This window comes from Symphalangus syndactylus, chromosome 11, assembly GCF_028878055.3.
Source record: "Symphalangus syndactylus isolate Jambi chromosome 11, NHGRI_mSymSyn1-v2.1_pri, whole genome shotgun sequence".
In the NCBI taxonomy this organism is placed as follows: domain Eukaryota; kingdom Metazoa; phylum Chordata; class Mammalia; order Primates; family Hylobatidae; genus Symphalangus; species Symphalangus syndactylus.
The window spans coordinates 119,512,845-119,534,972 of record NC_072433.2 but is presented as its reverse complement, the minus strand read 5'-3'; the positions used below and the strand labels follow the sequence as shown (position 1 = coordinate 119,534,972).

Here is a 22,128-nt window from a genome sequence, read left to right as displayed (position 1 = left end):
TTCTTACAATACTTTCTAACATAATTCTGCCTTTTTTTCTAATATTAATATTGGTACATGAGCTTTCTTTTGACTAGTATGGATTTGTTCTTAGAAATTGCAATTTAACGGAAGTGAAACCAATTTTATCATAGGCTAGTTGATATAAACAAGAGACAAGTTCGTAGGACATATTTTTGATTGTAAAAACATCATCAAACTTATAAATATGAAAACACTTCTATTCAATATTAAACATTGAAACAAATGTGAGCAATAGAGACATTTAAGAAAGATTCATAAAAGCAAGTAAAATAAGTATTTACCCAACTATTCCAGTTCAAGTTTGCAGGTGGCTGGAGCTTATCCCATCAGCTCAGGGTGCAAGGTGGGCACCAACCCTGAACAGGATGCCATTCCATCACAGAACACACACACACGCAGACTGGGACCATGTAGACATGCCAGTTCACCTCACGTGCACATCTTTGGGATGTGGGAGGAAACTGGAGTACCCAGAGAAACCCCACACAGACATTAGGAAATTTGCAAACTCCACACAGACAGTGGCCTGGCCAAGAATTAATTATTGTTTTCTCATGAATGTTATAACAAAGTTATTCTAGGACCTGCTATATATCTTTGCATCCCACCTTCCTATGTCATTTTGCATTGTGTATCTCTTGAAAATAGCTGATAGATGATTCCTAATGCAATTTTATAGTATTTGCCTTTTAATAAATGACTTTCATCTGTTTTCAATTACTGTGATTGCTAGTAAATTTAGGCTTATGTCTTATTCCTGTGCTTTTTCTTTACTTCTTTGTCTCCTTTCTTGCTTTGTAGAATATCTGACCTTTCTTTATTCCTTGTTCTACTCTACTGATTTGGAAGATACACATTCTATTTCTATTCTTTTAGTGGGCACTCTTAAATTTTTCACATTCCTATTTTGAAGTCCAGAGTTAATATCATTAGGAGTCTTCTGAACAAAACAAGGACTGTAAAATGTGCCAGAAGATCACCCCCCACCTTCCACATTATCACTGTTTAGTATTTTTGTTCCTCATTATCTTCAAATAAGAAACAAAATAAGTGAAATCAGTTATTTTTAAACCAGCATTATTCATTTAGGTTTACCAGCATATTTATCAAACTCTTTGATTCCCACTGCTTCTGCGTCACTTCTTCCTTCTGGATTCATTCGCTCTCCATTAGCAAAACCTTTAAAGCCTGGTGCTAACGGACCTTCAGAGAAAGAAATCTATCTCCCAGTGCTAATATCAAGATTAAACAAAGCTATTTTTGTGAAAGTGCTTTATAAATTGTAAAACCCTGTGAAAATATAAGAGTTATTTTTTCTGGCCAGGCACATTGGCTCACGCCTGTAATCCCAACACTTTGGGATGCCGAGGCGGGCGGATCACGAGGTCAACAGATCAAGACCATCCTGGCCAACATGGTGAAACTCCCGTCTCTACCGAAAATACAAAAATTAGCTGGGCGTGGTGGCACGTGCCTATAGTCCCAGCTACTCGAGAGGCTGAGACAGGAGAATTGCTTGAACCCAGGAGGCGGAGCTTGCAGTGAGCTGAGATCGTGCCATTGCACTCCAGCCTGGCAACAGAGCGAGACTCTTGTCTCAAAAAAAAAAAAAAAATTTTTTTCTTTTTTCTGCATTGAATATTTTCAGAGGGTGTTCTGGTAAAATGTAACAAAAGCTATAAAAATGATCATACAAGTTCATTAACATAAGGAAAATTTTTTAAATTTTACACAGGTGTTTATAGTAGCATTGTTTAAAATTGTGGAAGGCTAGAAACAACCCTAGTGCCTAAAAGTTGGGAAATGATGGTGGAAACTATGGTACATCAGTTTCATCTAATAGCAGGTGATCACTAAAATAATAAGTAGGTCAACTGTATAGATGAGTGAAAAAGAAATACTCATAAAAAAGATAAATACAAACTGCATATATTCACGGATTAAACTCTGTAAAACTGTCTATGTGTTGGTAAGGATTAGAAGATGTTTTCAAAAAACTGATAGTTGCTATACCAAGAAATTCTGTGTTTATTTTCCTATAATGTTATTTATCCAATTAAAAAATCATATTAAAGGGAGATTGAAAGGATAGAAGTTCGAATAGAGTCAAGAAGAAAAAGAGATGTTATCAATTTACATTTAGTCACCACGAAAATTTTGGGGCATCATGCCCAATTGATTAGAATCAGTTCATGGAAAAGCCATTTGACCTTAAGGATTACACAGTAAAAACCACAGTTACCAGTTTTAAAGACATGTTGCCAATGTGTTACCCACTAATAGAGATAAAAGTTTAGGCCGGGCGCGGTGGCTCACGCTTGTAATCTCAGCACTTTGGGAGGCCGAGGCGGGCGGATCACGAGGTCAGGAGATCGAGACCACGGTGAAACCCCGTCTCTATTAAAAATATAAAAAAATTAGCCGGGCGTGGTGGCGGGCGCCTGTAGTCCCAGCTACTCGGAGAGGCTGAGGCAGGAGAATGGCGTGAACCCGGGAGGCAGAGCTTGCAGTGAGCCGAGATGGGGCCACTGCACTCCAGCCTGGGTGACAGAGCAAGACTCCGTCTCAAAAAAAAAAAAAAAAAAAAAAAAAAAAGTTTAAGGGCAAAAGGATGGATGTTACCCACCGACGTAACTTTTCCATATTATTCAAAGTCCTTTTTTTAAATTATAAAATTACCAACCAGTAATTATTTAAAAATCAAAGTACTAATTGCTTATTTCTTTCTATTTCCCTAAAATAATGTGGATTTTTAAAAATTTAAATGGTAGTTCACATTGCCTCAGTCTCTGTAGCTGAACTTTAAAGCTTTGCTCTCTTTTGCCCAGGAGTTCTGCTAAAGAACTCCTGTTGTTTGTTACTTTAGGCTCCTAGCTGCAGGTAAAAGACTCTTTGAGGCCGGGCACAGTGGCTCATGCCTGTAATCCCAGCACTTGGGAAGTCGAGGCAGGCGGATCACGAGGTCAGGAGTTTGAGACCAGCCTCGCCAAGATGGTGAAACCCCGTCTCTACTAAAAATACAAAAGTTAGCCGAGCGTGGTGGCAGCTGCCTGTAATCCCAGCTACTCAGGAAGCTGAGGCAGGAGAATCGCTTGAACCTGGGAGGCAGTGAGCCGAGATCGCACCACTGCCCTCTAGCCTGCGTGACAGAGCAAGGCTCTGTCTAAAAAAAAAAAAAGACTTCTTGAGTTTCCACAGTATAGTAATCCTCACTTAATGTCATCAATAGGTTCTTGGAAATAGACTTTAAGGGAAAGGATGCATAACGAAACCAGTTTTACCGTAGGTGAATTGATATGAACAAAGGTTACATTCCTATGGCATATTTCTGGCCACAAAAACATCATCAAACTTCTAAACAAAGACCAAACACTTGTATATTAAACATTGAAACAATTATGAGCTATACATACATTTAAGAAAGATTCATAAAAACAAGTAAGATAATTATTTACCCAACTATTCCAGTTGAAGGTTGAAGGTGGCCAAAGCCTATCCCGGTAGCTCAAGGTACAAGGTGAGCACCAATCCTGGACAGGGCGTCATTCCATTGCAGAGCACACAGACACACACCCATACGCGCACACACACACACTCACAGACTGGGACTGTGTAGACATGCCAATTCACCTTGTGTGCACATCTTTGGGATGTGAGAGATTGTGCAAACTCCACATATACAATGGCTTTGGCTGGGAAGCGATTGTTTTTCTTAGCAATGATATAATGAAATAACGTGGAACTAAGCAAAGTTATTCAAGGACCTGCTGTATTCACATTAACTCAACGAGTACAACAAAAGATAAATAAAGTTGTTGTAAGTGCCTGCTTGTTCATTCAGTTATTTATTCAACAAATCTTTATTTTACTGTCTACAATAGGCTAGTCCTCAAGGATAAAGAGATCAATTCAATAAAAACCTTATTCTCAAGGAGGTCATAGTCTACTGGTGAAATAAAAAGGTGCCAACTGCATTACACTCATGGAATTCAAAGTTTTTTTTTTTTTTTTTGAGACAGGGTCTCGCTATGTTGCCCAGGCTAGTCTTAAATTCTTGGATCCGACTGATCCTCTGGCCTTAGCCTCCTCAGCAAAGCCTTTTAAATAATAATGGTAAAAATAATCATTAACTTTTTCAAAGTGCAGTATTATTTATTTATTTATTTATTTATTTGTTTATTTTGAAATGGAATCTCGCTCTGTCACCTAGGCTAGAGTGCAGTGGCACAATCTCGGCTCATGGCAACCTCTGCCTCCTGGGTTCAAGCAATCCTCCTGCCTCAGCCTCCCAAGTAGCTGGGATTACAGGTGCCCACCAAGCCCAGCTAATTTTTTTTTTTTTTTTTTTTTTTTTGAGACAGAGTCTCGCTCTGTCACCCAGGCTGGAGTGCAGTGGCGCAGTCTCGGCTCACTGCAAGCTCCGCCTCCCTGGTTCACGCCATTCTCCTGCCTCAGCCTCTCTCAGTAGCTGGGACTACAGGCGCCCACCACTATGCCCGGCTAATTTTTTTTTTTTTTTGTATTTTTAGTAGAGACGGGGTTTCACCCTGGTCTCAATCTCCTGACCTCATGATCCGCCCGCCTCGGTCTCCCAAAGTGCTGGGATTACAAGCGTGAGCCACCATGCCCGGCCCAGCTAATTTTTGTATTTTAGTAGAAACAGGGTTTCACCATATTGGCCAGGCTGGTCTTGAACTCCTGACCTCAACCAATCCACCCACCTCGGCCTCCCAAAGTGCTAGGGTTACAGACCTGAGCCATCATGCCTCGCCACAGTACTATTTTTAATACACTTTTTATTTTAAGTACTTTTAGATTTATAGAGAAGTTTCAAGACTGTTAGAGAGAGTTCCAGTGTGCCCCGCACCCAGTTTCCCCTGTTGTTAACATTACTGTGGTACAATTGTCACAACTAAGGAACTAATATTGGTACATTACTAAACTCCAGGCTTTTTCCAATTCCCTTAGTTGTGCCCATTGTCCTTTTTCTGTTCCTGAGTGTCATCCATGATACCACATTGTATGTAGTCATCATGTCTCTTAGAGGCCTCTCTGGCTGTGTCAGTTTCTCAGACTGTGCTTGTTTTTGATGACCTTAACAGTTTTAAGGAGTACCGGTCAGGCATTTTGTCTTTCCATTTGGGTATGTGTAGTGTTTGTGTCATGGTTAGGCAGAGGTTACTGGTTTTGGGGAGGAACATGACGGAGATAAAATTCCATTCTTACCACATCAAATCAAAAGTACATGCTGTTAACATGATGTTTCACTGCCACCATTGACTGGGATCGCCTAGCTGAAGTAGTGTTGATCAGGTTTCTCCACTGTGAAGTTATTCTTCTTATTCTCCCCTTTCCATACAGTTCTCTTTTTTAAAAAGTCACTCCGTGTATCCCACTCTTAAGGAAAGGGGGGCATGTTCCATCTCCTTGAGGGTGGAGTAGCTACATACATTGTTTCGAATTCTTGGGCACAGGAGATTAAAATCATTAACTTTTATTTGGAGTTTTGCATTAATAAAGCTCTTTTTTTTTTTTTTTTTTGAGATGGAGTCTCGCTCTGTCACCCAGGTGGGCATGCAGTGGCGCGATCTCGGCTCACTGCAACCTCCGCCTCCCAGGTTCATGCCATTCTCCTGCCTCAGCCTCCCGAGTAGCTGGGACTACAGGCACCTACGACCACACCCAGTTAATTTTTTGTATTTTTAGTGGAGATGGGGTTTCACTGTGTTAGCCAGGATGGTCTCGATCTCCTGACCTCATGATCCACCCGCCTCAGCCTCCCAAAGTGCTGAGATTACAGGTGTGAGCCACCGTGCCCGGCCAGTAAAGCTCTTTCAAATACATTATTTTACAGTTCCAACTTCGAGACAGTTTACAATCAGGTTGGGGAGATCACACAGAGGAAAAGGTAATGACATGAAACTTCATAAGAAATTTAATTTTGTATACCCATGTTCATAGCAGTGTTATTCACAATAGCCAAAGGATGGAAGCAACATTAGTGTCCATCAACAGACCATGGATAAACAAAACATGGTATAGATATGCAATGAAATATTATTCAGCCTTAAAAAAGAAGGAAATTGACACATGCTACAACACAGATGAATCTTGAGAACAGACATTATGCTAAATGATATAAGCCAGTCACAAAAAGCCAAGTACTGTATATCAGGTACCTAAAGTAATCAAATTCATAGACAGAAAGTAAAAGAGTGGTTGCAAGGTGCTGGGAGAAGGGGGGCGGGAGTTGGGAGCTGTTGTTTAATGGGTACAGAGTTTCAGTTTTGCAAGATGAAAAGAGTCCTGGAGATTGGTCACACAACATTATGAATGTACTTAAGGCTACTGAGCTGTACACTTAAAAAAATGGTTAAGATAGTAAATTTTATGTGTATTTTGCCAAAATTAAACATTTCTAAAAGAAATACAATTTTGAATAAGTATTTTTTATAACTAGCCTTCCAATAAGAACCCACAGTTTTGCTGTAAAACAGAGGCTGCAAAATGGTACATTATACAGTTGCCAACATTTGAAAAATCCAGATATTATATATAATAAGCAGGATTTCAGACTTCTTTTTGTTGTTGTTGTTGTTGTGTTTTTTTGGTTTTTTGTTTGTTTGTTTGTTTTGAGACAGAGTCTCACTCTCTTGCACAGGCTGGAGTGCAGTGGTGCAATCTCAGCTCACTGCAACCTCTGCCTCCTGAGTTCAAGCAATTCTCCTGCCTCAGCCTCCCAAGTAACTGGGATTACAGGCACACACCACCATGCCTGGTTAATTTTTGTAAAGGCTTCTTTGAAAAACAGAATGATCTGGTAATGTGAGCCCAGGTGTGTCACCTGGCAACCATCAGCTGGAGCTGAGCAGCACCTGCCACCTTTAGACAGATCATGCGCACTATAGTTTCTCGTGACCCCCACCAGCTTTGATGTGTTACACCCTGCCCATTTCACTCACTGGTCTTGAACTCCTGGGCTCAAGGGATCTACTGCCTGGGCTTACCAAAGTGCTGGGATTACAGGCATGAGCCACTGTGCTCAGCCTAATTTTTTATTTTTTCTAGTGATGGAGTCTCACTATGTTGCCCGGGCTGCTCTCAAACTCGTGGGCTCAAGCAATCCTTCTGCTTCAGCGTCCCAAAGTGCTGGGATTACAAGCATGAGCCACCTTGCCCGGCCTCCTATGATAGAATTTAAGCATTCAGAACTTTGTGTATTTAAGGTACTAAAATAACAAGTTATTTGGCAATTCCCCTGAAACTTTCACCTAAGCCCTAACTTCCTCAGTGTAACACAAAGGTGTCAGGGGGAATCAGAGAGAACTGTCTCATATTCTCTGGGAAGAGAAAGCTCCTGCCAGAACTCAGCTTCTTTTCTGAGAACACCATTTTAAAAGGACTTTGACCAAGCCAATTGTGATTCCTACCTCACTCCTGATAGATTTTCTAAAGTGAGCCAAACTTTTGCAGTCTTAAGGAAACATTTCCCAAGGAAAACATTTCTCAAGTGTGCAAATCAGACACGTATAACCGAGAATCCAAAACTTCAGCACAAACAAAACCAAACGTGGTACTAGAAGGCCGCCACTGAAATCCAAGACTATCTTTATCTTTCCAGTGCAGAGCTGGGATTGCATATGTATGAAAGGTGTGTCTACCTCCCAGCTGCCTCTACTTCTCATACACAACTGCACCTAGCTTTGGAAAAGTGTTCTGGGCAACAATTTGTGTTTGGTACCATCTGTTCTTGATGCTCAAGACAGGCCTGAAGTCAGGCTTCTAGGCTGCCAACATAGAGTCACTCTGGGATGCTCACTGAAGCACTCTATTAAAAACAATGGGCCACATACAGCTCCATCATATGTGCCCAGGCCAGGGAAAAAGGAAGCGTATGGTCTAGGAGAGGGCCTCATTTGCGCCTTTCTGGGATTACAGGTCTGAGCCTAAGGAGCAAAGGCTGATTCCCCTAATTTCATGGCCTGCCCAAGGTGTGAAAGGACACCTCCACCCTTATGGGACACAAAGGAGAGGACACATCCATGTATTATGTATCTGTGACAGATATTTATTGGTTGCCTTCCAAGAATCTGTGTCCCTCTTACTAGTGGGACCTCACATTTCTCAGCTCTGCACTTGAGGTGGGATGAGGGTCACCTCTAGCTCCAGGGAGAGCCAATCAGTATATACCACACCCTGGTCACAGTTCAAGGATGAACATGCGACCCTTGTCAGAAAGAGACTGAATTTGAAAGCTTTTGATTAAACAATCAGAAAAGCACAGCTTGCTTTTTCCTACTGCTCATGAACAGAATACATATAGATCCAGGAGTCTGGACATCATTTTGAGACCTCAGTGGGAAAGCTGCCCAAGGAAGGAGTCAAGGAAGAGTCACTGAAGCCATCAAAATGTAAAAGAGCCTCCATTCCTGGACTGTTTGATTCTATGAGCCAATACCTTCACTCTTTATCTTCAACAACTTTAGGTTAGGTTTTTAGTCACTGGCAACAGAAAGGATCCTAATCAAGACCCCAGTGAACAGAACTCGACCCTGCCAAAGCTTGGCAGTTTCCATTTTAATCACTATCTTCCCACCAGTATTTTCAATTTCTTTTAAGACAGATTAATCTAGCCACAGTCATGGTAGAACATAGCCGATCTGAAAAAACATTCCCAATATTTATGTATTTTAGCATAAAATTCTGTTTAGTGGTCTACCTTATACTCCTTTTTGCACACATCTTTTAAGAGGAACTTAATCTTCTGATTTTAAGAAATGCAAATGTGGGGCAATGATGTATCAACCCAAAGATTTTCTTTGTAATAGAAAATGTTTTTAAAGGGAGGAAATAGTGATTTTTATTATTAAAAGATAAAAGTAAATTTATTTTTTAAGATATAAGGCATTGGAAACATTTAGTTTCATGATATGCCATTATTAGGCATTCTCTATCTGATTGTTAGAAATTATTCATTTCCTCAAAGATAGAGAATAAATTGATGGGGGATGCAGTCTTGTACTATGCACTTTCTTTGCCAAAGGCAAACGCAGAACGTTTCAGAGCCATGAGGATGCTTCTGCATTTGAGTTTGCTAGCTCTTGGAGCTGCCTATGTGTATGCCATCCCCACAGAAATTCCCACAAGTGCATTGGTGAAAGAGACTTTGGCACTGCTTTCTACTCATCGAACTCTGCTGATAGCCAATGAGGTAATTTTCTTTATGATTTCTACAGTCTGTGAAGTGCATAGGTAATCATTTGTGTTGGTTCCTTTACTATATGTAGAGATCTGTTATAAATAATAAGATTCTGAGCATGTTAGTACATGGGTGGTAACTACATCACCAGCAAACATTCCATTAAAAGTTATGAATGCTGGTGTGCTGTAAAAATGATTGTATTTCCTTTCCCCTCCAGACTCTGAGGATTCCTGTTCCTGTACATAAAAATGTAAGTTAAATTATGATTCAGTAAAATGATGGCATGAATAAGTAAATTTCCTATTTTAAGCTGTAAATCATCAGTTATCATTGGAACTATTTAATTTTCTATACTTTGTTTTCATATGGGTGTTTGTGAATGTCTGTACTTATGAATATGAGGAACGACTTTTTATCAAGTAGAATCATTTAAACAAGTGGATTAGGCTCTTTGGTGATGTTGTTAGCTTGCCTCCCAAAGAGCATCACGTCAGGGATTCTTTCCAGAAGGATTCCACACTGAGTGAGAGGTGCCTGCTAGTCTCCATGCAGTTCTGACTATGGTCTTTCTCACTCTAATGTGTTTCTGAAAGTATTAGCAACTCAGAATTATATTTTTAGAACCATGATCAGTAGACATTAAAATATATAACAAATGCCCTATATTAATAATTTCTGCATACTTAAATAATTATGACTATATGACGGTATTGTATGCATTTGAATATGTCCTGGTCATATTAAAATTTAAAATATATAATTTTATTAGTCTAAATAGAATAAAACTACCAGCTAGAACTGTAGAAACACATTGATGTGAGTTTAACGTATAATGCATTACACTTCCAAAATGTTTTTTTCCAGTTACATAATTAAGTTATATCCTTTATAAAACTCCTCAGTAATCATATAAGCTTCATCTACTTTTTGAAAATTTTATCTCAATATGTGGTGGTTTGTTGCCTAGAAAACAAACAAAAAACTCTTTGGAGAAGGGAACTCATGTAAACACCACAAAACAACGCCTATCTTTGAGGACCAAAATTGTTTTAATAATTATTTTTTAATTGATGAATTAAAAAGTATATATATTTATTGTGTACAATATGATGTTTTGAAGTATGTATACATTGCAGAATGGACAACGGACCAAATTTTTAAACCTTGTCTTGATTATTTGCATTTTAAAAATTTTCCTCATTTAGCACCAACTGTGCACTGAAGAAATCTTTCAGGGAATAGGCACACTGGAGAGTCAAACTGTGCAAGGGGGTACTGTGGAAAGACTATTCAAAAACTTGTCTTTAATAAAGAAATACATTGACGGCCAAAAAGTAAGTTACACACATTCAACGGAAACTATATTTGTCTGGCTGTGCCTATTTCTATGGAATTGACAGTTTCCTGTAATACCTATTGTCATTTTTCTTTTTTCACAGAAAAAGTGTGGAGAAGAAAGACGGAGAGTAAACCAATTCCTAGACTACCTGCAAGAGTTTCTTGGTGTAATGAACACCGAGTGGATAATAGAAAGTTGAGACTAACCTGGTTTGTTGTAGCCAAAGATTTTGGAGGAGAAGGACATTTTACTGCAATGAGAATGAGGGCCAAGAAAGAGTCAGGCCTTAATTTTCAGTATAATTTAACTTTAGAGGGAAAGTAAATTATTTCAGGCATACTGACACTTTGCCAGAAAGCATAAAATACTTAAAATATATTTCAGATATCAGAATCATTGAAGTATTTTCCTCCAGGCAAAATTGATATACTTTTTTCTTATTTAACTTAAACATTCTGTAAAATGTCTGTTAACTTAATAGTATTTATGAAATGGTTAAGAATTTGGTAAATTAATATTTATGAAATGGTTAAGAATTTGGTAAATTAATATTTATTTCATGGTATGTTGTGTTCTAATAAAACAAAAATAGACAACTGTTCAATTTGCTGCTGGCCTCTGTCTTAGCAATTGAAGTTAGCACAGTCCATTGAGTACATGCCCAGTTTGGAGGAAGGGTCTGAGCACATGTGGCTGAGCATCCCCATTTCCCTGGAGAAATCTCAGGGTTGCAAGGCACACAAGAGATGGAAGTGACCTAGCAGGACTTAGTGGGGATGTGGGGAGCAGGGACACAGGCAGGAGGTGAACCTGGTTTTCTCTCTACAGTATATCCAGAACATGGGATGGTGCAGGGTAAATGGTAGGGAATAAATGCATGAATGTGCTTTCCAAGACTGATTGTAGAATTAAAATGAGTTGTAAGGCTTCCCCAGGAAGAAGGGCAGTGTGGGAACCTGTAACTAGGTTCCCGCCCAGCCTGTGAGAAGAATTTGGCAGATCAACGTCATTGCCAGTATAGAGAGGAAGCCAGACACCGTCTCTGCCAAGGCCTGCAGGGTTTCTTACCCCACCTGATCCTGCACCATAACAAAAGGAACAGAGAGACACTGGTAGGGCAGTCCCATTAGAAAGATTGAGTTCCATATTCCCGGGGGCAGGGCAGCACCAGGCCGCACAACACTCCAATCTGCCTGCTTACGGCTATCAGTAGCATCACTAGAGATTCTTCTGTTTGAGAAAACTTCTCAAGGATCCAGAAAATATGCTCTTTAAAATATTTTAAAACTGATATAGACCCAAAGGAGAGACCCAGTAACAATATTCAGCTATATCATCCATTCTCTCTTTCTTTCATTCAACAAATCTGTATTGATCATGGGCTCTCTGCTGGGTGTGGGATGCAGCTGGGAGCCTGTGCTGGAGGTCCTTAGAGGCCAGTACTCCTAGCCTGGGCTTTATCTGCATGGATTGCTGCAGTGTTGGGCTCTCTGCTGGGTGTGGGATGCAGCTGGGAGCCTGTGCTGGAGGTCCTTAGAGGCCAGTACTCCTAGCCTGGGCTTTATCTGCATGGATTGCTGCAGTGTTGGGCTCCACTGCTGTGTGAAGCAATTGCTCCTGCTCTTTCTGGGCATGGGAGAGGAGACAGAGCAGTCAGACACAGATTCCCAGGCAGGAGAACGGAACTCCTTCTGAGGAAGAAGACGTGTTTTCCTTCCAGCACACACCCAGGCATGGTGGTCAGGACCATGGACCAGGTCCCCAACTTGTGCATGCACCAAGCCCCAGGATCAGGAGCAGAGCTAGTGAGGGAGGAAGATGGAGGAGCACAGCACGGTGCTGACCGCTCTAGAAAAAGACAGGAGACAGGAAACAGGAAACTCAACTTGCAAGAAGACTGAATCTCAACTTGATTCAATTAGGCAGATACTGAGTTCCAGTATGCTCCAGGACTATTCTAGGGGCTAGGATTCAACAGTGAATAAAACAGACAAAATCCTTTCCCTTGTACACTTATATTCTCTCAAAAAAGCTCCTTTCCCCGCTTCCTTATCAGGGTCCAATATAGTTAATAAGGACTTAAGACTGGAATATCACATCTAAATCCCCAATAATGAGCCCTTACCAATCTGCCAGGTCCCAGAGAAGCTAAAAGCAATCAGGGCTGTTTGCAACTAACTGAAATAAAACTTGACTCGAACTCGTCGTGTGAAGCCTGTTGACAACACACACACATGTCCACGTGTCACTGCTGTGCATAGAAACCTCTGACTCACTACCATCTGAAGTCCAGTCTCCTTCACAAGTCATTCGAGGTGGACCTCTGCCCCCTCTGACACCTGACATACAGAAATACAGGCATCGTCCATGTAACATCTTTGACAAGAAAACATTAACCAGGTGCCTCATTCCCATTATTTTAAGTGGGAAAAATTTTAATGCATTATGTCTCAACCCAAAATCTTCAACCAACTTCTTAAAACATAAAACATAGTAAAATGCATGTATATAAGGAAAAAACACGTTAGGGTGTAAAAATTTAAACAAAATATTTTGTATTTATTTACTTAATTGTATTTAAATAAGGATATAAGATATTTAAAACAGTTCTTCCTGATCACGCAGCAGTTAATATAATGGTTGCTTTGTCTGTATAACACGCTGCATGTCCCCTTAGTTAACATTCAGAGCCTTTCCGATTGTCTTCGGTGAACTCTGATTTGCTACCAATTGTATGTGGAATAAACCTAAAGACTTTGTCCATTGACTCCCCTCATCACTTGGTTAAAGAATTTCTTATGTTTAGCGGACATAAATATTTTTCCAATATAAATATTGGTGGGAAATCATTGTATTGAGAGACACATTCTATGAAGAAGAACTCTATGTGGAAAACATTAATTGTGGAGATGTTCAGGCCAGGCATAGTGGCTTATGCCTGTAATCCCAGCACCTTGGGAAGCTGAAGCAGGAGGATCACTTGAGTCCAGGAGTTCAAGACTAGCCTGGGCAACAAAGCAAGCCCATGTCTCTACAAAAAGAAAGAAAAGTAGCCAGGTGTGGTGGTGCACATCTGTAGTTCCAACTACTCAGGTGGCTGAGGTGGGAGGATCACCTGAGCCCAGGAGGTGAGGCTGCAGTGAGCCCTGATTATGCCACTTTAGGCAACAGTGTGAGGCCATTTAAAAAAAAAAAAAAAAAGAGATGATCTGTAAAGAATGCTAGCTCTTATTCTTCACAGAATACCCATGAATTTTCATACCTCTGTGCCTTGGTCCACACTATACCCTCTGTCTCAGTATCTTTGTTCTTTCCCACCCAGCAAACTTGTAATTGCTCTTTAGATGTTTTCATTCACCATATCCTTCTTCTTCTTCTTTTTTTTTTTTTTTTTTTTTTTTTTTTTGAGACAGGGTCTTGCTCTGTCATCCAGGCTGGAATGCAGTGGCGTGATCATTGCTCACTGCAGCCCTGAACTCCTGGGCTCAAATGATTCTCTTGTTTCAGCCTCCCCAGTAGCTGGGACTACAGGCACTTACTGCCATGCCTTGTTAGTATCTTTTAAAATTATTTTGTAGGGATAGGGTTTCACTATGTGACCTGGGTTGGTCTTAAACTTCTGGCCTCAAGTGATCCTCTCACTTTGGCCGCTCAAAGTGCTGGGATTAAAAGTATGAGCCACCACACTGCCCTCTTTTTATATTTATTTATTTATTTATTTATTTATTTATTCATTTATTATTTTTTTTTCGAGATGGAGTCTCACTTTGTCACCCAGCCTGGAGTGCAGTGGCACGATCTCAGCTCACTGTAACTTCCACCTCCTGGGTTCCAGTGATTCTCCTGCCTCAGCCTCCCAAGTAACTGGGACTACAGGTGCATGCCACCACACCCAGCTAATTTTTATATTTTTAGTAGACACAGTGTTTTACCACGTTGGTCAGGCTGGTCTTGAACTCTTCACCTCAAGCAATCCACCTGCCTCAGCCTTCCAAAGTGCTGGGATTATAGACGTGAGCCACCATGCCCGCTGTTTTTGTTTGTTTGTTTGTTTGTTTATTTATTTATTTATTTATTTTAGAAAGAGTCTTGCTCTGTCACCCACACTGGAGTGTAGTGGCACAGTCTCAGCTCACTGCAAGCTCCACCTCCCAGGTTCATGCCATTCTCCTGCCTCAGCCTCCCTAGTAGCTGGGACTACAGGCGCCCACCATCACACCTGGCTAATTTTTTTCTATTTTTAGTAGAGATGGGGTTTCACCATGTTAGCCAGGATGGTCTCAATCTCCTGACCTCATGATTCGCCCATCTCAGCCTCCCAAAGTGCTGGGATTACGGCCATGAGCCACCATGCCTGGCCTGTTTTTATTTTTTTAAGAGATAGAGTCTTGCTATGTTGTCCAGGCTGGACTCAAACTCTTGGGTTCAAGTGATCCTCCCATCTCAGCCTCCTGAGTAATTGGAACTATAGGCAAGTGCCACCATGCCCAGCAGTTGTTTTTTAATCTCAGTGTACCTGCCTATGGCCAGCTGACTTACTGCTTTCATGGTCTCACATCATTGTATACATTTACCATCAGGATCATGACATAGAGAGAGTAAAATGCACAGGCCTATAAATGTAACGAGCTGTTACAAAAGTTTCAAAGCCACAGGAAGGTTCTGCCAGGTGCTTAGAATGTTTATTCCATTTATACAATAAAGAACTAGAAAAACAGTCCCAGAGTATAAAAGACTCAAGCCTAAGAGTCTCCATTTATCACTTGTCCAATGGAAGTCCCACTCTAACCAAAGAACCATGGCAGATTTAGGTTTTCCTGGTGTCAGTATTAGCTCAGACCTCGTATCTAACAATGTTTGAAAAGTTTGGGTATCTCCTATACTAGTGTGTACTTCTCCTGATGAATGGCTCTAGATCTCTTTGCTAAAGGATTAAAGAAAGTTTACTGCATGTATATGTAGTGGGATTATAGAGTCCTCCTGTTCAATCAATGGACACTGGGTTTATGAATGCCTTAGATGTGGGAACTGGATGAAGAGCCTGCTTTTCCACTGTGGTGGCTGATGTCAGCTCTTTACCACCTGATTACACATACATGCTAATCGATTATCAACGTTTCTTGTCTCTAGGAACACATTAATTTCTTAGCCACCACAATAGATCCCTGAAGGTTAACAGTCAAGGCACCCTGGTTGGCATCATGGCCTTGCTGTTTGTGGTAGTAATTATGTCCCCTTTGCCTCTAATGTTTAAGTGCTTCCAACCTGAGCTCTGCCATTCTAGGGATCTCATGTTGCCTATTGATATTAGAGAGTCCATGTCATTGGCAGCATCTTTCACCTTCAACCCAGCTTACAGGAGACATCCACCACCAATGTTTTGTTTTTGTTTTTTGTTTTTTTTTTTTTTTTGAGACGGAGTCTCGCTCTGTCACCCAGGCTGGAGTGCAGTGGCGCGATCTCGGCTCACTGCAAGTTCCGCCTCCCAGGTTCACGCCATTCTCCTGCCTCAGCCTCTCCGAGTAGCTGGGACTACAGGCGCCCGCCACCACGCCCGGCTAATTTTTTTGTATTTTTAGTAGAGATGGGGTTTCACTGTGGTCTCGATCTCCTGACCTCGTGATCCACCCGCCTCGGCCTCCCAAAGTGCTGGGATTACAAGCGTGAGCCACCGCGCCCGGAGTCCACCACCAATGTTTGCAATGATGCCTACTTCTCTTCACTAGTGCATCTGTTGCTGTGTTAGTAAAAGGAGTATACTCTGTGTCCTCTAGGAACATACTCAGGTAGTGGGTTCTCACGCCAGATACAATAAATCCATTTTAGTATTCCTGCTTCTCTGAGCTATCTGCTCTTTTCTTCAATACTATGGGAGGAAGTTCAGGTATCTCCACTTCATATTCTATACACCATCATCAGGATCAGGCTTCAAGGAGCCACTCCAGCAAACTATTAGGACTAACTCCAGTTGTTCTTGCGAAAACTTAATTCTGAGTCATAAGTATACCCATGCCAAAGAATCCAATCCCACTCAACTCTATATTCTTCTGGACAAACAGCTGCAGGATGCACTCGATTCTGGATTCTGACAGTACATATTAGTAAACTCCGGCACACCTTACACTTCCCTGCCAAGACTGTATGTCAGCTGTGAAGCTATTGTCTCTCAGCTTCAAGCCCACTATACTATACTCTGCTGCAGCTGGGATTCTGCAAACCAATTTCTCCTTTGCCAGCTGAAACCCTGTTAGGATCTGTCAATGGAGGGTGTAGACTAGGAGGCTGGAGGCAGAAAAGGGGACTTGTTTCTTCCTGTTGCTTCCTATTCTTTGGTTTTGTTTCCTGTTCCTGTCCTTTTAAATTTGTATTCCTAATCCTAATCCTAACATTAACCCTGGCAGCAGTAGTTGACTCTAGTAGCAACATTTGATTATAGTTTGCAGTTTTTCCACCATTCATAGAACCAACCTTAGCACACCTCATTTCCCTCTGAGACCCCAGCAACAGCCAACCAGCATCCCCTCAGAGGTCTGGATCCCATTCCCATAGGACCCCTTTTCTGAGCTCAGGAACTGCACTGCATGCAGAGCAGCATCCCCTCTACAGATAGTCTGTTTCAGGTCCACAAAGACCCTCCTCCAAATGTATAAGTTTTAATAATTTTCACCTGTTCCCTTTGCTGCCCAGACATAGAAGTGCTAGCTGCTTCCAACAATTGCCACCTCCTTGATACCTTATTGTTCCCTTTTTGCCTGCCTAGTTTTCCAGTACCTGGATAACAGTTCTTTATATTTAATCTGTTTATTAAAATAACTGGTATAGTTTGTGTCTCCTGGTTGGTGCCTAGTTAACACAAGATGTTCTTAGATCCGACTTTAATTATTGGTCTTGAGGCAATAAGGGGTGTTGAGGGAGGGTTGTGGGCAGAACAAATGTCATCTTGTGAAGTATATATTTCAAGTGAAATAGTTATTCTGTTTCCAGGCAAGGAGAAGTTAGTCTACTCTAGCAAGGGGGAAAGGTCTGCTTCTACCAGTTAAGGAGGGCTCAGAGAATTTGGAAGTTCATGAGTTTTAGGTTTGTCCACCCAAATGTTTCTATCCCAGGTCTCATGGTCCCACTCTTTTCTCATAAGAGCCCTGACTTTGACACAGAATGTCCAAAATCCACTCTTCTCCTTTGAAGCTCTTCTAAGGCCTGCAAATAATCAGATCCTGAGCCTAATTTTCAGATCGGTCTGCCCTGCAGTTGCTGGAAATAAGAGTCTCCTTTAAAGTTGCCATGGGAGTTGTCAAGCATTCCGAGAGTATGTTAAGTTAGAATTAGATTGCCATGAGCCTATCATTTTCTTTTGGTAAGGTCTTCAGTGCTGTCAGAAGAGTCATTGTACTCTGCAATCTTTATATTTAACATTGTTCTCATATAACCCTGCCACTTTATCTTTCATTGTCTTGCTGTCCACCTGCCCCTCATCTAAATTAACCAGAGCTAAAAGCTTAAGATATTGCAAAGCCACTGCCTGCCAGAAGTTATTATCAACCTACTTATTTTCAGATATAGGTTCATATTATTTTAAAATAGTGAATAATCCAATGTCAATGTTCCATTTCCCAGTGTTTGTTACCTAAAACTACATCTGATACTAATTGTCATAGCCAGGTCTCTTCAGAAAGCAGAGCCTGAGGTCAGGTCCAGCCTTCTATGCCTGGAAGTTAAGGGTGGTGTGTTGGTGTTGGTGTTGGTGCTGACAAAGAGACAGATAGGAGGCAGTGAGGGCAATCTGAGAAGGCACACAAATATGTATCCAATACAAACATAAATTTCCACAACTGATGCAAGAAGACATAGAAAAATCTAAACAGATCTAGAACCACTAAAGAAATTAAACCAGTCATTTAAAATCTTTCTTGAAAGAATACACCAAGTCCAGATAGTTTTCTAGGTGAGTCCTTCTAAACTGTCAGGTCACATATAATTCCAAACATATATGAACTCTTATAGAAAATAAACAAAATGAGATATTTCCCAGCTAATTTTGTGAAGCTAATATATAGCATACGAAAGTCAGAGGAGGAAAATATATGAAAGAAAAATTATGATCCCATACTCACTCATGAACGTGGACATAAACATTGTTATCAAAGTTTTATAAATCCAAATCCAGCATGTATAAAAAGACATTACATAACAACTAATGTAATGTCTTTCTTTCAGGAATATAAAATTAAGTGTCAGGAATATGAAATGTTCCTTTATTTCAGGAATATAAAATTAAATGTCAGAAAATCTATTAATGTAATTTACCACATTAATCATTTTTTAAAGAGAAGAATCACGCTGGGCACAGTGACTCACATCTGTAATCCCAGCACTTTGGGAGGCCGAGGCAGGTGGATCACCTGAGGTTAGGAGTTTGAGACCAGCCTGGCCAACATGGTGAAACCCTGTCTCTACTAAAATTCCATAATTAGCTGGGCATGGTGGCGGGCACCTGTAATCCCAGCTACTCAGGAGACTGAGGCAGAAGGATCCCTTGAACTTGGGAGGCGGAGGTTGCAGTGAGTTGAGATGGTGCCATTGCACTCCAGCCTAGGTAACAAGAGCGAAACTCAGTCTCAAAAAAACAAAACAAAAAAAAGAGAGAGAAAAGAATCACACACATGATGATATCAATGCACAAAAAGCATTACTGAAATTTTACATTCATTTATTATAATTACTTTTTAACAAAGTCAAAATAGAAAGGAACTTTTTTAACCTGATAAACTTACAGAAAATACTGTGCTCAATGGTAATATGTTCAAATCATTTCTTTAAAAAAAGAATAATGCAAGAATACTTGCAGGACCACTCTGTGTGCACTGCACAATCCCAAGAAGCAGCATTTACATCAGAGACATTATATATTTGAATGTGTATGACAATTTCATACCAGATAGAAGTATCTTTTTCCAATTTGCACAGAGGCTTTATAGGATGTAGTAGTGTCCCTGGAGACTAACTTTGTTTCCATTAAAAACTGACCAAAGGTCCCAGCCTTTGCAAAAAGATTGTTCATATTAATAGAACTAATAAATATGAGGATTGTAAAGAAACAAAAATCATATATATATTTGCAGATGATACACTACGATAAAAATGGAACTCAAAAACACGTAGAGTCAGTCAAATGATTATAAGGAATAAGAGAGTTCAGGAAGTTTCCGGATAAATATGCAAAATCAATTACAAGTTATACATTACCAAAAAACAGGTAATGTAATTTTAAAGAAGACATCATTACAAGTAAGTATAAGCATTATTATAATACTTATAAGACTATAAAGTGCCAAAGAGCAGGGTATGGGGGCATGTGCTTGTAGTCTCAACTACTTGGGAAAGGCTAAGGCAGGAGGATCATTTGAGGCCAGAAGTTTGAGGCTGCACTCCAGCCTAGGCAACAGAGTAAGACCCCATCTCTCTCTCTCTAAGAGAAAAAAAAAAAAGCAATGTAAAGTGCCAAAGAATAAATCTAACAAAATATGGAAAACATTTAAAAACTTTATTGAAAGATAGTAATAACCGCAAATGCAGAGACCTATTATGTCCATGGATCAAGACTTGACACTGTAATTTGCAAACTGATTTATACATTTAATGTGACTCCTATCAAAATCCCAACCATTTTTTTCATGATCATACTATGCTGATTCTAAAATGTACATGGGAAAATGAGAGTCCAAGAATAGCCAATACAATTCTAAAGGAGGAGCTCAAAATGGGAGAACTTGGCCGGGTGTGGTGGCTCACACCTGTAATCCTAGCACTTTGGGAGGCCAAGGCAGGCGGATTGTCTGAGCTCAGGAGCTCGAGACCACAATGGGCAACATTGCGAAACCCCATCTCTAGTAAAAATCCCAAAAAATTAGCTGGGCATGGTGGCATACACCTTTAGTCCCAGCTACTTGGGAGGCTGAGGCACAAGAATCGTTTGAGCTGGGGAGGCAGAGGTTGCAGTGAGCTGAGGTTGCACCACTGCACTCCAGCCTGGGCAATAGAGTGAGACTGTCTCAAAAGCAAGCAAACAAACAAAACAAAACAAAACCCAAATGGCAGAACTTACCTTGCTAGATATCAAGCCTTAATAATTAAGTGTGGTTTTGACAAGGGGTTATAACAGTAGTTCTCAACAGAGGGGGATTCCCCAACCCCAGGGGAACATTTGGCAATTTGGAGTTGTCAGAATTGGAGGGGAAGGAGGGAACGCTACTGGCATCTACTGGGTAGAGGTCAGGGATGCTGCTAAACATCCTACAGTACACACAACAGCCCTCCACAACAGAATTCTCCCATCCAAAATGTCAGTAGTGGCAAGGTTAAGAAATCCTCGGGGTAGACAGATAGACCAGTGAAAAACTAATTTAAAAACAGAAAATATGACCTGGGAGTGGGCTTATCCAGCAGGAAACAGATGGGACACTCATACTGAGTAACTTAAGGACAGTTTATTTAACAAAGGGACCATTATAAAAGTGAGAATAGAGTGTAGGGAAAACAAAGCCCTTGGCGGCTGGTAACAGGAACTGCAACAGGAGAGGGACTGTTTATTGAAACTCAGAGATAGATACAGAGCACTATGTGCAGACAGCCAATTGGCAAGAGCTGGGACCTTAAGCGACACAACCAGCCTGCAGCAACCTTGCAAGGAGAGAGCTAAGGGCATACATACCTTGCTTCACTCACCTCCTACCTTTTGATCACCTGTCAATGCTCCCATGGTCAAACCCAATGGGAACCTGTCGGCAAATAAGCTATTAATGTAGTTCATACTGGTCAGCCTCCCAGGACACAGAGGCTAAAAGGGGGTGGAGAGCAAATCTGGAGAAGCAAATAGGAGCTTTCCAGACGGAATGGAAGGATTTCATAAATAAAACCCCCAAAGAGCAGATCACTGAGGAAAAGATTGATACATTCAATATTCATCAGATTTACCATAAGGAGAGTGAAAAGACAAACCGCAAGCTAGGACAAATATTTGTTTCACATATAAATGACTAAAGATTAGTTTCAAGAATGTCTAACAAAATCCTCTTAATCAGTAAGAAAAAGATAAATAACCCACTAGAAAAAAAAAGGTAAATGACATGAATAAGCATTTCTTAGAACAGGAAACACAAATGGCCAATAAACATATAAAGAGATGTTCAACCTTGTTAGTAGTCAGGAAAATCCAAAATTAAACCACAATGAGATAACATTTCACACCCACCAGACTGGCAGAAATTAAAAAGTCAGATACTACAATTCTTGCCCAGGATGTAAAGTAAAAGGAATTCTTACACATTGTCCACAAAAGAGTAAAATGGTACTTTTGAAATGTAGTTCCTAGTAAAAAATTGAACGTGCACGTACCTTATGACCCCAAATTTCACCTTAGTGCATATTCTAGAGAAATTCTTGCCCATGAACATCAGGACAGATAAACAACCACAATCATAGGAGACTGTTTTCTTAAATAAACTTACTTTAGGAAAACTTTTAGGTTTACAGAAAAATGGGGAAGATAGTACAGAAAGTTCCCATG

At 40.5% G+C, this 22,128-nt stretch overlaps 1 protein-coding gene across 1 annotated transcript; it reads left to right on the top strand.

The window, feature by feature from the left end:
- The first annotated feature begins 6,273 nt into the window (after positions 1-6,273).
- IL5 (interleukin 5) lies at positions 6,274-10,764 on the top strand. Its single transcript, XM_055299458.2, has 4 exons — positions 6,274-9,235; positions 9,444-9,476; positions 10,432-10,560; positions 10,666-10,764. The coding sequence occupies exons 1-4, from the start codon at positions 9,026-9,028 to the stop codon at positions 10,762-10,764; spliced, it is 471 nt and encodes a 156-aa protein (XP_055155433.2). The 5' UTR covers positions 6,274-9,025.
- Positions 10,765-22,128: the final 11,364 nt, after the last annotated feature.

Excerpts from the sequence above, each read along its gene's own strand:
- IL5 (XM_055299458.2), top strand. The coding sequence starts at position 9,026 with ATGGGGGATGCAGTCTTGTACTATGCACTTTCTTTGCCAAAGGCAAAC. Across the intron at positions 9,236-9,443 it reads CTCTGCTGATAGCCAATGAG|ACTCTGAGGATTCCTGTTCC; the intron begins GTAATTTTCTTT and ends TTTCCCCTCCAG. Across the intron at positions 9,477-10,431 it reads CTGTTCCTGTACATAAAAAT|CACCAACTGTGCACTGAAGA; the intron begins GTAAGTTAAATT and ends TTCCTCATTTAG.